This window comes from Mustela erminea, chromosome 1 (assembly GCF_009829155.1).
Source record: "Mustela erminea isolate mMusErm1 chromosome 1, mMusErm1.Pri, whole genome shotgun sequence".
Classification (NCBI taxonomy): Eukaryota; Metazoa; Chordata; class Mammalia; order Carnivora; family Mustelidae; genus Mustela; species Mustela erminea.
Window position 1 is genome coordinate 27,512,378 of NC_045614.1, and position 21,534 is coordinate 27,533,911.

Sequence of the window (21,534 nt, forward strand, 5' to 3'; positions counted from 1 at the left end):
GCTGGAGACCATATTTCCTTTACTTGGTATAAAATTTCAGAGAAGTCTACCGTCCCCAATGTTACTCAAGAAGAGACAGGAGCAAAACTCAATAGGGTAGAAGGGCCTAAAACTTCTATTAAACTTCTCTTTTGACTTCTTTGTCTAGCTCACTAGCAGCAATACAGAAAAGGTTGATACAGGGAAAACTTTTATTAAATTACCTTGAGGCTAAAGCTTTGTTTTGTGGGATGGGTATGTTTCAATTTTCCCTTTTACAGAAATGAAAGAGGAAACTTTAAGATCCACATGGACCTAACCTTCCTAGTATTTCTTAGGAAAAAAACCAACATCACAGATTAACTCTGACAATTAAAACAAAAGAAAAAAGCTCACATTACCATTTACTGAAGAGGAAATTGAGACAGAAGTTAAGTGCCTGGCCCAAAGGCATATAACTAGGGGATACAGCAAAAGGATGAGAGAAAAATTCTGGAATGAGCATCATAAATCTCAGATGGAATTCTAGGTTAAAAATCATTAAATTCTACTCAGATATAAATTCAAATTCAGAATACTGCAATGAAGACATCATAAAGGATCAGCAGGTATTTTGTTGTTGTTGTTGTTGTTTTTAAGAATTTACCTCATGAGATTCCAAATGAAAGGAGTACTCCAAATACCTAAAGGCTCAAAATGTGAAACCTTCTGGCAATAATATTTCCCAGGACCTGCAGGCTAAGCATCCCCCTCCTCTCCAAATAGCACATGATGCCCACCACCAACTTCATAGTGCTTTCATCCCATCTCCTGAAAAGGCACTGGTTGAGATGAGTGAAAATGAGAAAAATAATGTCAATTCACTAGAGGCATTAACAGTACAAAATGCCTCTCAGAATTCGTTAAAATAATGACAAAATCAGGATAGAGAAAGGAATTAATGCAGCTCAACAATATTCAGTAAAATGAATGCAATTCCTGTCAAAAAATATAATATTCCAAAATCATTTAATGTGACTGGCAGCATCAAATATAGCAAAATGGATTTCTATTTCAAGATGCAGTTGGTTCTTTTCCAAGAGCTCAGGTTCGTGGTGTTCCTCCCGTGCACCAGATGTCTGCCCCCAGGCTCTGAAACACCTAACAACCCACACAAGGGAGCCGCTGGCTTCCCACTGCCATGCACGGAAGAGATCACAAAAGGAAAGAATTCTCAAAAATCTGTTGTTTACTAAATCATTTAACTTCAGGTTAAATAGTGAGATATAGGTACACTAACATACTTTGGAAATGAAAAGTGCTAATGCTAAGAAGTAAGTCAAAAAGAGTTTATTTTTTAAAAAGTAAGGGAGGGGATTTTATTTTGTGGGCTGACACCAGAAGAGAAGTAAGAGAGAACTGTGTTACTTTATTGCTAATACATTATGCATTAGCACGGTAAACACTGCCTTTTCTCTACACCCAAAATGTAATGTGTTTGGATAATTGCTGGTCAGGTTATGAAGCTCTGAATAAAGAGCAACATCTAGAATGAAAGACCTTTCCCCTCCCAGAACTCTAATGATAGCACTATGTTTATTACAGGAAGACACAGAAGGCTTAGCATTTTTGTCTTACACAGGATTCAAATAAAATATCCCTACTACATATGTATGTATGTACAGTTTGTATAGAAAAACAATGTGTACTATAGAAAAATAATGGTATTTTCAAGTACGACAGCACGGCATGGTGGTGCAGAGTGCAGAGCACAGGTCCCGCATTTAAACTCTAAGTCTGGGGGCACCTGGGTGGCTCAGTGAGTTAAGCCGCTGCCTTCGGCTCAGGTCATGATCTCAGGGTCCTGGGATCGAGTCCCACATTGGGCTCTCTGCTCAGCAGGGAGCCTGCTTCCTCCTCTCTCTCTGTCTGCCTCTCTGCCTACTTGTGATCTCTGTCAAATAAATAAATAAAATCTAAAATAAATAAATAAATGAATAAAAAATAAAAAAAATAAATAAACTCTAAGTCTGAATTCTAGCTCTATTTTTTTTTAAGATTTTATTTTTTATGGTTTATTTGTCAGAGAGAGGGAGAGAGAAAGCACAAGCAGGGGAAGTGACAGGCAAATGGAGAAGAAGGCTCCCTGGAGCCTGATGTGGGACTAGACTCTGGGACCCAGGGATCAGGACCTTAGCGGAAGGCAGAGGCTTAACTGACTAAGCCACCCAGGCGTCCCTGAATTCTAGCTCTAAGAGTTAGTCGGTCTATAACCTGTGGCAAATTCCTTAATCTTTCCAGACTTGAGTTTCCTTAATGGTAAAACAGAGGCAGTGATTATGACTACTATATACGTTCATTCTGAGGATTAATTCAACTAAAACAAAGCGTTTGGGATAATGTCCAGTATATAGTAAGTGATTAGTAAACTGAACCATTGTTACTTTATGTTAATTTTCTCATTTACTTCTTATGACGCATCTGTGAAGTAGATATTATAACTCTCATCCCATGGGTGAGGAGAGTTAAGTAACTGGCCCAAAGTCACAGAGAGATAAACCAGGACTTGACAGTGGATCTGTCCAGGCCCAAGATTATGCTCTTACTTCCACCTAATACTTCCCATGTCACCCTACAGGTCCTGCTTTTATGTCACCACAACATTTATCGAGATATATTTAGGGGCACCTGGGTGGCTCAGTGGGTTAAAACCTCTGCCTTTGGCTCAGGTCATGATCCCAGGGTCCTGGGATCCAGCCCTGCATCGGGCTCTCTGCTCAGTGGGGAGCCTGCTTCTTCCTCTCTCTCTCTCTGTGCCTACTTGTGATCTCTGTCAAATAAATAAATAAAATCTTAAAAAAAAAAGATGTATTTAAATTGCCTTTTAAGTGATCTTTCACTTTCTGAATAAACTCTTGTGAGGACACAGATTGGGTCCTGTTCATTCATTTCAGTCCATTTGTCCCCACTGCCTCCTCACTCACATCAGAGCTTTTGTGCCAGGCATCTGTTAGGTTCCTGGTCCTGGCATATCACGTGACCAGAACCCATGGGTCCCCATCTTCGTGGAACTCAAAATCTACCCCCAAAGACAGATAACCAAGTGCACAGAATTATAAACTGGTATAGCCATAAAGAAGGAAAAAGAACAGGGTGCTAGAAAAGAGCATAAAAGATGAAACTCATTTAGTAAGGAAAATCCAAAAAGGCCTTTTTGAAGAAAGGACACATAAACTGAGATGAGAAGACTGAGTAGGAATTAGCAAGGCAAAGAAATGGGGATATAAACCACTTGTGCATAGGACCGTAAGAAAAGACTTCATCTGGTATGTGAGAAAGGGAAAGCCAGTAAGGCCAGTAAGGCCAAAAAGGCACCAGTCTGGCTGACAAATGGTGAGCTCAGGGCAGAAAGGTATGAGATGAGAAGGGAGAGCAGACAGACACAGGACCATCAAGAACTGGAGAGAGTTTATCCTCGATACAATGGGAATTCCAGTTGGTTTTTAGAAAGATCACGCCAGCTACAGTGTGGGGACGGCATTGAAAAAAGACAGGAGAATCTGGGAAATCCACGGGGATGCTCAACAGCAGATGAGGGGCGATGCAATAGCAGTCTGGGACCAGGAGGGAAGAAGTGGGAGTAGGAAAAAGTGTACACGTTTAATGTGTATTGACCTCCCACCCCTAAACCGCTGCCTGACAGGAACAGGGATTCAGTAATTTGTGGACCGACTGGAGGATTCCTCAGGCAGGGCTGCTGCTGGTACCAAAGGCATCCATGAACCCACAGATGATGACCTCCCCTGAACAGTATCACCATCTAGTGGATGTGAGAGACACGGGAAGATACTGAAGAAACGATGATTACATTCATAATGTAGCTGGCAAGACTCCGCTTATGAAAACCTCTTGATGCATTATCATATCTTTGTGAAACAAAATGCCTCTCCCATTCTGACAATGCAATATTTTAGAAGCCAGATATCTTTCTGCTATAAGACTTTCCAAGCTTATTAGGGAAATGTATTATTTCAAATAGCCTGGAGCTATGCTGCTAGAAATACAGTAAAACACTAAGGATGTTGAAAGAAAGTCCTTTCATTTAAGACAAAAAAAAAAAAGCTATAGTTAGAAAGACAGTCTATGCTCATTTTTCTATGTTCTTTCTTGTAAAAATATGGTCTCTGCCATTACTTCTTAAAATGGCAAAATATCTTGATTATCTATTAGCAGCAAATTCAAATGCAGAGTCAACATATTTCCTTATAATCTGCTAAATTCACAAGGTCAGGACAGAGAATGCCAGTTATTTAATAATTTTGATCTTCTGTCCATAAGACATTTATTTTCCTAAAACTATAAATGTAAAGCCACCGGAAAAATCCAAATGCTTGTCCATAGAGCAGAAGAGAATCTATGATTACAGTCCAGTGAATTAAAAATCTAGTAAGTAATCCCATCACCCCTGAAAATGTTTTTCCATCCTTAAGTTGGCCAAGATGTTCATTAATAATAGGGTAATGAAGGTGTAGTCAGGCTTACTTAGAGCAGCTACTCTCTCGCTGAGACAATGTTAAACCTAACATACTAACATACCTGTCAATTTCTCAATAATTAAAGATTTAGTTATTACTAACTTAGTTAAAACAGTATCTTGCCTAGGCTAGGGTGATAAGCTCAAGTATTTGGGGGCACAAATAAAGCTTGATTTTGCATAGGCGAAGAATGCTCCTCAGTGAGAGTCTGCTCCAAGGTTAAGCCAAGCGTCCTGCACAGCTTTGATCAGAAAGCCAACTGCGAGTGCCCCTGCCGCAGCTTCCGAAGAATCTCAAAGCACAGGTGGTAGAGATCAGAAGGAAAGGCACTGCACTGGATTTCTATATAAGGAACTTAATAAGCTTAAAAATAAAATACAATTTGCCTCCTTCCATTTGGTAGGAACCACTTTCCCCTACATTGGAAATAGAGCTTTATGTGGTATTCTCCACACCTTTGGAATGCCTTTACAGTCTTGAAAATGCTTTTTCTACAGAACCAGGGAAAGATACATAAGAGCTTCAAATAGCATGTTGGTGCTGTTACTGTAAGAACTGTTTTAAAGAATCATGATAACCATGGCAGATGATAAACTTCCAGAAAACCCTGGAAGTTTACTGTGGTTTAAAGTTGAATAAAACGAAGGTATATATTGTTCCATCTATCCTTTATCAACTAAGAAAACAAGATCATATGTTATTATCTAAACTTATATTTTTCCCAACATACATACTAATCACTAATAATTTAATGTATATAAACAAAGACAAAAGAATAACCTCAAATTTATGTTTTTCTCATTTTACTAAGAAAGTTCTTCCTTCCTCTCAGTTTGCACCAATGCGACTAGTACAAAATTAACTTCATTAATAGGAAAAGCCATTTATTCCAGCAGGGAAAATAAAAGACTAAGCTTAGGCCCCGAACAGCTATTAATTACAAAGAAAAATGAGAAAAGTGCATACCTTAAATCTAATGTTATTAAAAGTGCAAATGTATTAATGAAATCTTAAGCAAGATTCCATTTTATATGAGTGTATAAATCAAATGTTATTTTCATTCTCACAAGCATCTCAGACAACAGACAGCCCAATTGAGTTAAAGTTGTATATTCTCATTTTTTGCTAAACAATCTGTTCACAGCAAGGCTATTTAAAACAAATACATTCTAAGCCATCCATGTGTCAGCTGATATTTCTAAGCTAAAGTAAATAACTTTAAGATGAGGTATTTTGATCAATTTTAATCCAAATGTGGTTTTCAATAGCAGAGAGTACAAAACTGCCCCTCATTTGAACGAAAATCTTAAATTTTTGGATTATTTGTTTCTGCATGTTATAGGCTGTCTATTGTCAAATCCATAACCCTTTGGTATTTTCTTAAACAGATGAAATTTGCCTTCTTCCCCTGGGGAAATGCCAGACTATAATGATATCTGAGAAATACGATTAAATTAGTTTAATTACTTCATGTCAACTTGATAAGTCACTGCTCTTTAATGCAAAAACTGCCACTTGTAATTAATGACTGTCTATACTGTTTCAATTGATCAAATGTCTAATACACATAAAACATTGAAAAAAGTTCTGTATATCTTACAGCAACTCAGTGGAGAAGTCTTGTCCCAGGGGTATGTAAATCTGAAGTACGAGAAACCTCTGGATCAGTCCAACTGGAATGAGAGGGGGAAAATATACATTCATATGTCCAAACCACTTATATGTGCATATAAACCAACACAATCACGCACCATCAACAACCTGAAGCTTCCAGCACTTCAGTAATATAGTAGATTTGTAACAGCACTGCCCATGAGTTACAACTTCATTATAAAAGCAAAAAAGCTGATGAAAACCAAATCAAACTATAACAACAAATGTTGCCTCTTAAGGTCCCATCTGTGGGCTTGGTGAAACTTTTATGAAAATTTTAAAAAATAGTAATTTTTTACTTACCATTTTTATTAGGTTGCAAGAGAATGTACACATTCAATAGAAACCTATAAAACTGAACTACAGATTCACATCAAGGCAACCATAAAAACATGTGGCATTTATTTTTATCTGCTGACAGTTTTAATTGTACTAAAGAACTTAATAAAAAACAATAGATCAAGAGAAACAATTCTATTTATGACAACTACAACTGAAGGTTTGATGAGCCATATCTGGTTCATATGGTTTTAAATGTGTCCACAGTTGAGATGGATGGAGGAACATATTTTCATTTATAATGCCTTTTTTTAATTTAACATACTTTTAATTAGTTCAGTGCTCACAAACCACAAACTGATCACTTTCATTCCCCATCACCATTTTCATCTGAATTAAAAATATTTGAAGAAAAACCAACCCCTATGGCACTTTCAATGGCTGAAGTCTACAACTGCTTTGAAAATCAATTGATTTTAAATTACCTTTTCAAACCCATTCACTTAATTCCTTTTCTCTTAGGTTTTGAACTTTTGCTTGCTCTCTCAATTATGATGTTCCTATTGGATGTTTTAGAATCACTTCCTCCTAAAACATGGCTTTTAGGAACTTAATTCCTCATGTGGGACTTCTGTAGGAAATAGAAATGTTCTAACTTATCTGTGAATCTATCCTAGAAATCTAACAGTATGGGGCAACACTTGGATAAAAGAAGGCAATTCATCTAAAAGGCATATTATTTTGTTTATTCCAATTCAGTAGACTTAACAAATTTATCTATTTCAAAGCGATAATACATGTGTGTGCGTTTGTTTGCTGTGTTTTTTAACAACACATGTTTGGATAATCTGGATGTATGTTCTGGTTTATAACTCCTTTGCTAAACTGTTTTGCAATATTCCTGAACAACTTAATTAGTTCCCACATTTTACCCAAAATTTAGTTCCTACAAAATAAACATATTTGGTCGAGTCTGCTCAGTATCTTTTATTTGTTTATTTTTATTCATTTATTTTTAAAGATTTTATTTATTTATTTGACAGACAGAGATTACAAGCAGACAGAGAGGAGGTCAGAGAGAAAGAGGAAGGGAAGCAGGCTCCCTGCTGAGTAGAGAGCCAGATGTGGGACTTGATCCCAGAACCCTGAGATTATGACCTGAGCCGAAGGCAGAGGCTTTAACCCATGGAGCCACCCAGGTGCCCCTGCCCAGTATCTTTTAAATCCAACATACAAAGATAAGTTTTTAATTATAATGCTAAGCTTACAAACTGCTCCAGAGAGCCATACATAGAGTAGTAATATAATGGAAATGGGAAATAACAGGCTCTGACCTTTGTAAACATCCTAGGAACTGGATTTTACCATATTTATGGGAAAAGCCAGTGAGGCATCTCTGAGTTTTGGACTACAAAATCGAAGTGAGATATCAAAATGAGGCCAACTTGAATACATCATCATTAATTAATCTCTCTCCCACATCTTCCACTGATTGGCCCTATGGTGTTTTTCCATTGCACAATGGCCTCTGTATACAGAGCTGAGACAGCACCTGGATAAATGAATTTACAAAGTTCCTTAAATTGTATCACAAATCTCAATGAATCGGCCCAATCTTTTTCAAGAACAATGAACTATGCTACACATACAGGGCATTTTCCTATGAACATTTTTAGATATGAAAGACACTTGCCCTCAAAAAAAGAAAGCTTTGTAATTCAACTTTCTCACATACAGAAGCCTTGGTGTCCAAAAGGCTTCACTTCTAAGAGTAAAAGAAGTATGACAATACCATATGGTGATGATCCAACAAAGAAAAAAGTACTTTAATAACATTTGTCATACACTGATCCTATGTGTCAGAAATGCTAAATAAACTCTACAGTAATACTTTTTTCCAATGGCCTAGTAAATTTAAACTGACTCTTCTTGGCTACATTATATTGAAAATCACTAAGAAATGCTGAATGTGACTACTATTAGTCAAAAAATGCCCATCAAGTATATAAATTCATAAAAATTTCATTTTTTTACTGAAATATACAGGTTCCTGAAGTTTCATAATCTATTCTCTGCTGAGATAAACTACCTCTATTTTTAAAAGGTCAGGTCCTTCTTTTCTTTGAATATTTTAGAACACATTTAACTGGTAAAACACCATTAGGTTTTTAAACAGTGGTTTTATACTTGCTTCATTACAGCCAGTGACAGTTGTATACCACACGTACTCCTCACAAGTGTTTGTCTCATTGTCCATGAGTTTGGAACAAGAACACAACACAGTCATCCTTTACAAGTGCTCTGCCATGTCATGACTGAAGCTACTTCCTGGTTCCTAGCGCAGTCCTGGCACAAACAGCACACTGAATTGTACCTCTCCCACTTCCACCCAGAAGGCAGGAAACAGGCATGCCTCTATTCTGGATCATTCCACATTCCTCGGGCAAATAAGAAGACTTCTCTGGGCTCTTTTCCTTTCATATGTAAAACTGAGCTGACAAATTAGATATATACCTCACAGGATTACTTGTATGGATTAAATTAGATCTATCATTCAACAAAAGACTTAATGAGCATCTACTACATGCCAGACTCAATGTGGATGTGTCTGTAGTGAATAACACAAATACTGTCTCTATTCTTTTAGAACCGATATTCTAGTTCCAGGAAAGAAAAGGTCAGGGTGCAATGAAAGTGTATAATCCTGGGTCGCTGGAGGGAAGAGGATGATGAGTGAGGGTTTTCTGGCAGAAATAACACTGGAATTCAGCTGGGAAGAAAGAATAGGGGTTGAGTGGGTGAGGGAGATGGAAGAACAAATATTATAGGAAGAGGTGATATTCCATCATGTGATGAAAAAAGCCACAGAGGAGCAGATGAATCTATAAAGACATAAAGGGCTGGTAAAAGACACAGAAAGGGAAAAGCAGCAGGAGGTAATTCTGGAAAATAGCTAGATCTCAATCATCCAGGGCCGTGAAGGCCATGTGAAGGATATAGGTCATCCTAAGATCAATGGGAATCCACTCATACATTCATTAACTTATTCCACAAAGATTTACTGAATGTCTACTATGTCACTAGGTGAACAAAATAGACTAAATTTCTGTGCTGGAGGTGCTTACCTCTAGCAACAGTGAGAAAAAACAATAGAAAAAAACAAACCCTAAGAAACAAATAACATGTTAAATGATGGCAAGTACATGGAAAAAATAGAGAAAGGTAAAAGGGATCAAGAGTGTGGAAGTGCTATAAATTATAGGGTGGGGTGGGCTGTCATTGAGAAGATGACACTGTAGGAAAGGCTAAAGAAGAGGAGATGGTGAGCCATGCAGCTATTAGGGAAAAGAAAGTTCTGGGCAGAGGGTTACCAGCTTATGCATAGGTGCAAAGGTGACAGAGCACCAGGCTACGTTTGAAAACAGCAAGAAGACCCATATGGTCGCAACAGAGAGAACAACAGCAAGAGCAACAAGAAATAAGGTCAGAGAATTAACAGGGTACCAGATGGGTGCCTGGGTGACTCAGTGGATTAAGCCTCTGTCTTCCATTCAGGTCATGATTTTAGCGTCCTGGGATTGAGTCCCACATCAGGCTCTCTGCTCGGCAGGGAGCCTGCTTCTTCCGCTCTCTCTGCCTGCCTCTCTGCCTACTTGTGATCTCTCTCTGTCAAATAAATAAATAAAATCTTAAAATAAAAAAAAAAGATGGTACCAGATACTGTAGGGTCCTACAGATCTTTGGTTTTCACTCAGAGATGGGACATTTTCAGTAGTGGAGAGCCTCACATTTGTATAAGTATTACTCTAGCTGTGAAACTGACAACAAATGGTAGGGAAACAAGTTAAAAAATGGGGGGGGGGGGTGAGAAGATGAATGCAGGAGATATTCCAAGCATGAGAAATGGTACCACTGGAGGAGACAAAAAGTCGTAGTCAGACTCGAAGTCAAAGCTGAAGATTGAACCAACAAGATCTTCCTGATGAACTGAATGAAGAGAGAAAAAATCAGACTGACTATAGTTTTTTTGTCAGAGCTACTGGAAAGACAGGTTGCTAACAACAGAGATGTGGCTATCTGTAGCAACAGGAATGATTTGTAAGATAAAGCTGTCCAAACAGAAATGTCATCTATGCAACTGAAGATACAAGTCCGGAGTTTGAGGGAGAAGTATGATTTGGAAATAAATTCAAGCTGGAGTAAGACAGGGATGGTTTTTACAACATGAGACTAGCACTGACAAACAAAGTAGTAATTAGAGGTAGACAGAGTGTCAAGGGTCAGGTCTACAGGCACTGCAACATGAAGCTGGGCTGGGGAGAGGAAGAACCATGAAAGCAAACTAAAAAAGAAGACCAGTGAAGTGGAAAGAAAACCCAGATAATGGGCACCCTGGAAGATGAGTAAAGAAAAAAAAAAAAGATGAGTAAAGAAAATATACGCAGGAGGATGGTGCCAACTTGTCAATTGCTGCTGATACATCAAGCAAGATGAGGGCTGAGAATTACCCACTGGATTCAGGAATACAGAGATCACTAGTGACCCTGGCAAGAGCACTATCAATAGAGCGGTGAGTTCAAGACCACTGAAGAGTTTTAAACAAAGTAAGTCATAATAACATTTATTTTAAGCATACCACCAAAGTAGGGGTGGGAGTAGGTTGCGGGGGGGGAACCTTATAAAGATGACATCATCCTCATCCTCCAGATCAACTGAAACTTAGATAAACAAAAAGCTTCAGGGATACTGATCCCAAGAGACACACCATAAGATTCGGATGCCACTGCCAGACAAAACAAAGGTTTCAAATAAGGGCCTCAAAAAGATTAAGTCCTGGGGCAGACCAACCAAAGGACAGATGTCTGTGTATGACTCTGCTGCATCTCATATAGGCAGCTCCACAGCATGATCCAGGATGAAGAGCATCACAGATTTCTTTACTTAGTTGGCTAATCATTTACTCAAATCTGGTTATGAACACGAACTGGTTACAATTAGAAATTATAACCCAAATTGTGACAGTTTCTTCCTGGGGCAAAGTTAACAAACTTATTTGATATACTACATATGATATACTAAGTTAGGGGTACAGAGTGGATGGTGCAAGATTCTTGCACTAGAGAATTGCACAATCTGATTATCAATATCACACTTTCCTTTATTTGATTAAATGCTATGAAAAAAAACAAAACTCTTGACATTTAGAGATGCTCACATAGAACTCAGAAACAGCATTATTTAAAATGAAAAGTTAAAAATATTTATTTTCATCATTAAGCTTTTTTCCTAAGTACCTAATATAGTGGGAAATACATATGGGGTAGCTCATTTTAAGTTTGCATAAATAACGTAGATGTTTACTCTTAAAATAGGAATATATAATGGTAACTGAACTAAATTAAGAAATGTTAATGGAAAACCAATTCTCTACTCAAGACATGCCATTTAATTTAAGAACAACTTCACACAGAGGGTCATTTTATACAAGTGAAAATAGCTATAAAGTTCTGTTATCAAAAATTACAAATAATGAATCTTAAAGGCATAGTACAGGGCAGACTCTATAAACTGTTTCATTTGTTACAGTACCATACACGCTGCTGAAGAGCCAGATTAATTTTTAATTACAGGGCATTGTACAAGAAACACATTAAAAGATTCTTCTGTTTCTTCCAATTAAAACTATCATTTTTCCTTTTACAAAGCAATTATAACACATTAAGCTTGTTTTATGTCTTAAAAAAAAACTCAGATAAATGTAGGAAAAGGGAACTTGTCTTTAGTCACTGAGTCTTTGGTAGAGGAGAAATCTTTCTCAAATCCAACTGAGAAAGGCTTGATTTTATCAGTAACCTGATTATGTGAATAGATGCTAAGGGCATTGCATAGAAGCCAACAAAACACTGGTTTAGAACAAAGCCAGCTCAGATGTATCCATCTCACAAAGTCAATATCCTTAAAACAGTTGGACCATGTCTCCTGTAACAAGAACAACCTATAGTTTTAGATACATTTCTCTGGCTCATCTTAGTTCACCTCATTTACAAGTATACAAATTTTTGTGGAAATAAAAAAAAAAACTCTGTTTAAAAATAACTATGAGAGGGGGGGCCTTGGTGGCTCAGTGGGTTAAGCCTCTGCCTCAGGCTCAGGTCATGATCTTATGATCTGAGACTGAGCCCCGCATTGGGCTCTCTGCTCAGCGGGGAGACTGCTTCTCCCCCTCTCTCTGTCTGCTCATGATCTCTGTCAAATAAATAAATGAAATTCTTAAAAAAAAAAGGAACTATGAGGAAATCATTTTTTAAAAATGGTAGTAAGTTAATAATGATTTCAACCAAGAGTAACCCTTCTCTTTGAGGTTTTGTTTCTTATTTTAGAAACACTGGCAAACCATTTAAAAATTAATCATCTTCAATCTATAATTTCCATGGCTCAGTTTACATCTTAGAAATCTATAGGGCGCCTGGGTGGCTCAGTGGGTTAAGCCGCTGCCTTCGGCTCGGGTCATGATCTCGGGGTCCTGGGATCGAGTCCCGCGTCGGGCTCTCTGCTCAGCAGGGAGCCTGCTTCCCACTCTCTCTCTCTCTCTGCCTGCCTCTCCATCTACTTGTGATTTCTGTCAATAAATAAATTTAAAAAAAAAAAAAAAGAAAAAGAAATCTATAACATGGGGATGCCTGGGTGGCTCAGTGAGTTAAGTGCCTGCTTTCCATTTAGATTATGATCCCAGGGTCTTAGGATCAAGTCCCACACCAGGCTCCTCACTCAGCAGGGAGCCAGCTTCTTCCTCTGCCTGCTCTGCGGGCCACTCCCCCTGCATGTGCGCGCCCGAGCTCTCTCTCTGAGACAAATAAACAAAATCTTAAAAAAAAAAAGTTAAAACTAAAAAAAAAAAAGAAATCTATAATATGTATGCAGTAGCTTTAAGTGGGAGATAAAGCAAAGCCTGTGAAAGTTTAGAAAACTGAATTAAAATGAGAAAATCAGCTACCAAGAACAGGTCTTTTCATAGTACAGGGTATGCTGTATGTGTTCAATAAATGTTCTTAATTAGTAAAAGAAGAAATAAGTAAATGACCAACATAAAAACTAACTGGCTGCTAATTTTTAATAAATCACTTGAAATCTATAGTTAATACATAGGATAAAGTTGATGAAAATTGGATGAATCATTTTGAAAAATTATGTATCTTCAACTGCCATCAGTTTACGCATAGCCTAATCTGGTGATAGAGTCTTGAATCTTAACCTCATTTCTGCCAATAACTGGGCTTCTGATTGTAAGCCCAGGTGATTTTTCAAGGTTCCTTCTGCTTTAAAATGATGGTCCTAATTTCCAAAGAAAGAAAGAATTGAAAATCTACTCTTTTTGAGTTTTTGTTGAAACACATATTTGTATTTATATTTATTAGGTATTAATATTCTTGAAAGATATAAGTTGATGTATCACTAAGTAGTGCCTTCTATAGTATTTCACACAACTTTTTTCTCAGATTTTCCCTATAACTTAGGAAGTCCTGGGTTTATTTCAAAGCTTACCCTTAATTATCTGTTTCTTAATGAAGAACCAATCTCACTGTGTTCACTGCAAAACAACTACTATCAGGATTAAAAGAGTTAATAAATGTATAATGCTAGGGAAGTCAGAAGGAACACAGTAATTACTAAATTAATACCATTACTATGATAATCAATGGCTACCAAATAATATAAATCTTAAAAATACTTCTAGCGGTGGCTGGGTAGCTCAATCAGTTAAGCCTCCAACTCTTGATTTCAACTTGGGTCATGGTCCAGGGGCTGTGGCATTGGGTCCCAAGGTTGTGGGATCAAGTCCCATATGGGACTATGTGCTCAATGCAGAGTCAGCTTGGGATTCTCTCTCCCCCCCGCCTTTGACCCTGCTTGCTTATGTGCTCTCGTTCTCAGTCTCTAAATAAATAAATAAAAATCTTAAAAAAATACTTCTAGGTTACGAATCAACAGTGAATCAAAAAAATATATATGTAACTTAATATATATATATAATATTTATGTATACATGAAATCTGGCATAAGGTTAGATTCTAAATTAAAAACAGACCTACTACTTTAGGTTAACAGATGCCAGTAAAAGTCAAACTAATGTCTGTGTGGTAGCCCTAAAAGTATAATTTAAAAGTCAAATGTTAAACTTCAATATAAAAAAATCTTACTTACGGATTTGCTTATTCTCCTTTGGTAACTGAATTTTGTTTGTCTGGCTGCTGCCTTCCAGGACAAACACAAAACTTTTAACTTCTTTATCAAACTCCTGTAGAACAAAAATAAAAACAGTGGTAATTGGAACATACTTTATTTGGCTTCTATCATAAAACTGGAGCTGCAAATCCACAGGGGAAAAAAGTCCCAGATTCAAATGACTTAGAAGTTGGGCCTTGATGATACTCTTACCCTGAAAACTGCTGGGAATTGGAATACAGAAGCTCTTGTATGTCACTTGACAAATCCTCTATCATATCAAGAAACTCTTCCTCCAAATAATAAGAAATTTCCTAGTTTCAGGGATTCCAAAGCTACTAATTTAGAGTTTTCAGAATATATTTACCCTTCCTCTCCTTTATCTACGTATCCCTGTCTAACAGCACAGGCTGAACACCACTCCATATTACCGTATACAAAATCACCTAACCTATGTTGTATCTGGTTCATAAGTTCCTCAGTGTCTGGCCATGGCTCAAATGGAATTAATCATTGCCTTATTTCCCTAGTGCTCAACCTAAAGTTCGATATATCACCTACTGAAAATCTGTACTAATTAAAGTGTTACAATTAAGATGACTTTAAAAAACTATTGTAGGAGAGGGGCGCTTGCGTGACTCAGTTGGTTAAGTATCTTTCTTCAGCTCAGGTCATGATCTCAGGGTACTGGGATCAAGCTCTGCATCAAGAGCCATGCTTCTCCCTCTCCCTCTGCTATACCCCCTGCTTGTGTGCATGCGTGCTCTCTCTCTCTGTCAAATAAATAAATAAAATCTTAAAAAAAAAAAAGACAAACAAACAAACAAAAAAAACTATGGTAGGAGAAACATAAACAGAACAAAACCAAACCTGAAAATAAAAAGCCTTCTTATATGTGACAGTCTGATTTACATAACTCAAAGTGGTAATATAGATGGTTATTTTCTCATCTTGAAGCAAATTCCCAATAAAGACCCATTATAATATTTCACAGATCCTCCCAATTTTCTTTTCTGTGTGTGTTAGGAAATACATTGTAACTAAGACTGCTAAGCATTAAATAGCATTCAAATAAATCTGTATTATATCCATCACAACAGCATCTCTCCTGTATTTGAAACGAACACACACAGACTGACTATATTATTTCATCTATACACAAGTTGGTCATATACTTAAAACCTTTCAACAGCTTACTCAAATCAAACACATGGTCCATAAACCCTCACCTACTCTGGCTGCTATGTGGTTTTGCAAACTTCAGTCTCCTACCTGGCACTCTCTTTTTTTCCTCTGTATTCTGGCCTTAGTAGCCTTCTTCCAAGTTCTTAAAAATTCTAAGCTCTCTCCTGCACAAGGAATTTGTATGTGCTTTTCCTTCTGCCTAAAACTCTCTTGTCTCCACCAGCCCCACAGAGTGCACGGTTAGCTCTTAGAGATCCAATGTCATTTCCCTGGGGAAGCCTTAAATATGCTCCCTGCTCTATACCCTCCCAGCATCATTGATCTCTCATTCACAGGAAGCTGTATAATTTCAAGCAAGCTGTTTACTCTCCCCATGGTCTCAGTTTTAGCATCCAGAAAATTGGCATAAAGTACCGATCACACGAAACTACTGTATAAATATATGTAAGGTACTAAATCTGGGCTTGGCAAACAGTAAGCACTCAGTTAACAGTAGCTTTAAAAAGTTACCTATAAAACAATGTCCATAGAAAGGCGTTTTTCTCCCAGTTGAATAGGAGAGGAGTGAAAGAGAAAAGGGATAGGGATAGATATACGTTTTTAGTCTGGTGCAGCAGGCTGAGGTAGTTTCTATTTGATGGCATTAGTTTTCCCCATGAAATGGGGCATAAGGTCTTCTGGTGAGTCAGTAAGAGGGCCTGTCCTGGTTGTGGACTGAGGATGGGGTTAGAGTTGGGGGTTGAAAACCTGAAGATAATGGAGTAATAACCGTTTGAGAGACTAAGAGAACATAAGAGGAGAACTTTCCAGGCTGTTCCGGTTGAACTTATAGTATTATTAATCTAAGAGGTTATCAATTTTTTTTTTTCTCCAAAGTTAGAGGGGCTCAGAACCCCGCTCAGAAAAGACAGAGGACTGGTTATTCAGAAACGGTTGGCCTCTGTGAGGCCAGCATGATGAAAGGACAAAGAGCAAGGGCATTCAAGCTTTTGCCTGGGAAGTGACTGAAATCAGACTCTGGATTCTGGGCTGGAGAGGAGAGGAAATGAAGACAGCGAAATACATGCCTAAATGAAACTAAGCACCGGGGAAGCAGAAAGGCCAATGGCCTAAAAGGTCTCAATTAGGCTGAAGAATAAATACAATGAAACTAAGAACTGAAGCTTGGGGTCAGAGAGGGATGCCTCAAGGTCTTACTTAGCCATTTCAGACGCCCTCCAGTTTACTGTGGTAAGGTACAGGATGTGACCGTGGGAATGTGGACTGACAGAGAGTGGAAGAGGTCATTAGTGATGAAGAAATCAAGAAATTGAGAAGCGCAGGGTCTGGAGATTTTCCTCACAAACACTGAAGTCCCCTAAAGTAACAGCTGAACTTGGCCTACAGAGAAGTGTTATGAGATGTATGCCAAAGTCTTCAAACAACAGAGGAGTGGTTTCTGGGAGAGCTGTAGCCAACAGGGTCATGAAAGGGTTTTTGAATTAACAGTAACAAGAGTTCTGAAACCTTAGCAAAACCTTTCCTTATAACCTTAATTCTCCTTTCTTTCTAAGATTTTAGTGGCTCTAACTTCAAACACTTACTTTCCAAATCACAGACGGACTGCCAACAATCTTCCATTTTGCTCCAGGATTTTTGCCCTGGGCACTAAAGATTTCAACGAATGCACCTCCCTGGAAAACAAAAACAACAACATGTTTAAATTAAAGTGAAAGACAATGCTAAAGAGGAAATGTGATCCACCACCCAGTGTATAACCACTGTTCCTGGCATCTGTCTGTTAAATAGATCTGGGAGGAAACATTATCCCTGTTATTAACTCCTATAGCATACCTTGATTGTACTTAAGCCACAACCACTCTGATTTGGGTCACCTTGGATAAATGATTTAAGGAAATTTTTTTTTTTTTTTAAAGAATGATAAACATCAAATTGTGCCATACAAACCCTACAGTCTCTCGATATGGGGTTCGTTTACTTGCCATGTATAAATCATGCTTATAAAACATTCTATTCATCTCTGACTAAAAGGTTTAAACTCAACTCTAGAGCCAGGTTAATAAATTCTGGTAAGTTATCTGTGGCTACAAGCTTCCCAGTCATACTGACCCAAACTCCCATACCAGCTTTGACATTTATTAACTACCTGACCTTGAGAGTTATTTAATCTCTTGATGCTCCATCTCTAAAATGGGCTGTTGGATTAGACAGGATAGTAAACATAAACCATCAAGCACAATACCTTGTACATAGCAAGGACTCAATAGTGCCAGCAGTGATTAAATTTAAAAAAGGGCAAATTGAGTATTTTGGTACTGGTTAATAAAAAAGCTTGGGACTGAATGGGTTTGGGAGTATGATTCTTATTCTGAGCATTCCCATCTTTTTATATAATATAAATTGATATGGAAATCTATAAAATTTGTATAAGAAAATAAGAAAAATAGAGAATCATTTGTATAGACGTGCTATGTGTTCCCTATTGTAAACCTGAGAACATGCAGGGCCATGTTTACATAAAAGTACTAAACACATTACTGAATATCCATAAGCTTTAATTATCAAAAAAAGGAATTAAGGTGATTATCTCTGAGGAAGAGTTAACTGCAAAAAATTGAGAATCTGAAATGAAGATGAAATATGATTTTCTTTTATGGCCTATTTTAATTATAAGCCGCACATGGGCAAATCTGTCTGATTTTTGTAAAGAATTTCCAGCTTTTAACTTTTCTCAATAATATAAAGATATTTTTGCTTCTGAGCTTTAACATTATGTGCAACTGTTCAATTATGTGCAAACTGTGTGTGGTTAAGAATTACTATAAATTACTATAGCTTCTGGGATTAGGTCATATCAATAAAATTTTTAAATTTGAGGCAGTTTTTGTTTTGTTTTGTTTTTAAAGAGAAAAATCCTTGTACCTGGTGAAATATCCACCCCCTTTTCCTTCTGCTTTCTCCTGTTTTCTTAATTTTCCATTGTGGGCATATACTTTTTAGTAACAACAAAAATTGAGAGGAAAAGTCTCTTAAATTGTTCTAACACTAATGATATCAAATGGGAGTAGAAGAAAGAGAACAGCAGACTACTTGGAGGACACTCGTAAAAAGGCAAGTAGCATTTGATGAAAAGGTAGAGGCCACAAACAGGTAATCAATGGAGGGCTGTGCCAGCAAGGGGACAACTGTAAACAGAGAATGTAACCTCAGGTAGAAGTAGGAAGGAAGGGGAGCAGTGGGTCCAGCGAGGTGAGGAGAGCAAGCCATGTTTTGAAGACACTGAGATACTCAAGGTGACGGAGGAAGACCCAGAAGCAGTTTCCCCATTGTGATCTTTGGACCATGTGCATCAGAATCAACTGGGGGAAGTTTTTACAGATACTCTTATTCACTAGAATGAGAGTCAGAAAATCTGCATTTTCACAAGAACCCCCAAGAGATCCTAAGACGTGCCCCCAGTGTTTGAAAATCACTGACCCCAGTTTTAGGGGAAAAGAAAATAGCACGTAGCCAAAATCCTTATTTTCTTTCTTGGTTTAACCCGCTCATGTATTCACTCATTCACTCTATTCTCAACAGCTTCTGAGACATCAGTGTGCATCAATAGTGAGTACCCAAGTAACTCGTTAAAACTCAAGATTTACGGACCCTGCGCTCAAGATTCTGATCCAGAAGGTCCGAGCTGGGGTTTAAGATCTGCATTTTAATCAGAGTTGCAGGCAATCCAGACACCTTGAAAAGAACTGAGTTGGAGATTGAACAAAAGCCAAATCATACGCCCAAACTGCGGATGCTTACCCCTTTTTTCTTTTGGGGTCAAGACCACTAATCCAGAGCTTCTTTCTCACCGGGGGGGGGGGGGGGGACAACAACAACAAAAAAAACGTGTTAAGGGGGAGTGGGGAGGGAGCTTTGTCCTCACCCCCAACACGAACTACTTCACCCAAGAGGAGTATGCTTTAGATAGGTTGGAGCGCCGATTCGGGTTACCTGGTACTCATTTTTGAACATTCCCGCAGGGGGCCCGGGGCTTGGGGGACACGGTGTTCAGGGTGTCCAGAGAGAGGCGTGACCCTGACGGCTGGAAATCGGCGGGCGGGAGCCCCGACGGCAGGGAAGGGCTTCGTGCGTCGCCCGACTCTTCTCAGCCCCCAGTCAGCTCCACGTCGAGCCCCCGCCCGGTACCATCGCGGCCCCCGCTTTCGGGGTGACCGGGTATTGGGAGGGCGCAGCTACCTGGGCGGGCTCCGGACGGCCCTTCGGGAGTGACTGTATGCGTAACCTACGTAACGGGGCGCCCAGCCGCAGAGCCACGGAAAACCGCCCGGTCGCCCGGGAAAGACGGGCGCGCTCCCGCTGCCGCCCCGCCCCCGAATTCGATCGGAAAGGGGCGGGGCCCGGCGGCGCCGGCGTTCGGGCCGCACCCATTGGCTCCCACGAGGCGCCTGCGCTTTGAGCAATTTGGGCTTCTCGCCGACGAACAAATGCGACTACGCGATGACGTCGGCGTTGCCCAGGCAACTCAAGGTGTCTCGTGGAGACGCTGGACCGCTCAACCTGTGACCCGCGTTCTATAAGGTCGTGACCTCTGTTTGCGGAAAAAGCGTGAAATGAGCATGGTTTAAGAGCTACCACAGATGCTGGACTCTTCTGGAGAAAGTCACGTCGGTTTGGTCTCTCTTCAGTGTAAACACTGAAAGCGGGTAGGTTGCTGAAGGAAAGAGGCATGGAATCCTGGAACCCTCGCATGGCCTTTGGTTCAAAGGTTTTCCAAACTCAGTTTCGTTGAGGCAATAATAGAGTCAGTTAGTCCCATTCATTGTTTCAGAAGGCCCACTGAAGCAGGAGTATTTACTGCACATGTTCAAAAGCCAAAGGTTTTTTTTGCTTAAAATAACTACATACATTACCGAGCCAGGCAGTGTCCTAAATTTAACTATTTGGTTACTTCATGTAGTTTCTCTGTCAGAACAACTCTTAGAGGGTAGGTATTATTATCACTTTTTGGCTCAGAAAGGTAAAATAGCTTGTCCAAGGTCCCATGGCCATAAGTGATGGAGCTGGTTTAGAGCTCTTGTCTAATGCTGTACTCAAGGCTGAGTTAGGTGAATGGTCAGCGTTATGAATAACCAGGTACCACTCAAGGAGCCCCTACTACAGGCCAAGTGGTTCACAGGTTCACAGCCATGTGAGGGTAAGGATTAGTCTCTTTTCAGCTGAGAATATTTCATTTCAGAATTGATTAGGAATTTACTCAAGGATGTGTTGTTATGATTGAGCCTGATATTTGAATTCATCCAGAAGTCTTAAATGTTTGTGTCCCCTACAATATGCCAACCATTGTGGATCATGTACATCATGAGAAAATAAATGGTATCTGAACCTGCCCTTATCAGAGCTAAGAAAAGAAAAGCTGATAAGGAACAAACTTACTTGAACATACTAAGTTTAATACCAGATGTTTACAAAGGTAGAGGTGAAGTTGTTGCATAACTGTAAATTGTAGTATAATATCCAGGATCCCTGATTTCTAGAGCTCAAACGTAGTTCAACAACAGTTTTTGGTTAGACTTTGCTGGAGGCTTCAGGAATTATGGCCAATAGACATGGTCTCTTGTCTTGTAAGACTTATCTACCGGGGGACATTTATGCATACACTCATTTAGCAAATAATTCCTAGGGATGTAATATATTCTAGACA

General features: G+C 38.8%; 1 protein-coding gene across 8 annotated transcripts in view; it reads right to left on the bottom strand.

Annotated features, from left to right (window-relative positions):
• C1H3orf67 (chromosome 1 C3orf67 homolog) overlaps positions 1-20,225 on the bottom strand; it is a 247,862-nt gene extending 227,637 nt beyond the window's left edge. For 5 of the 8 annotated variants that reach the window (XM_032323954.1, XM_032323924.1, XM_032323904.1 and 2 more), the window contains exons 1-4: positions 19,824-20,225; positions 17,417-17,506; positions 14,628-14,721; positions 6,094-6,166 (exon numbers count right to left, since the gene is read on the bottom strand). In XM_032323954.1, coding sequence (XP_032179845.1) covers positions 6,094-6,166; positions 14,628-14,721; positions 17,417-17,506; positions 19,824-19,844 — 278 coding nt within the window. In that variant the 5' untranslated portion in view covers positions 19,845-20,225. Of the gene's footprint in view, positions 1-6,093; positions 6,167-13,967; positions 14,014-14,627; positions 14,722-17,416; positions 17,507-19,823 lie in introns of those variants that run through there. The other 3 variants (XM_032323943.1, XM_032323934.1, XM_032323963.1) reach the window with 3 other exon arrangements.
• Positions 20,226-21,534: the final 1,309 nt, after the last annotated feature.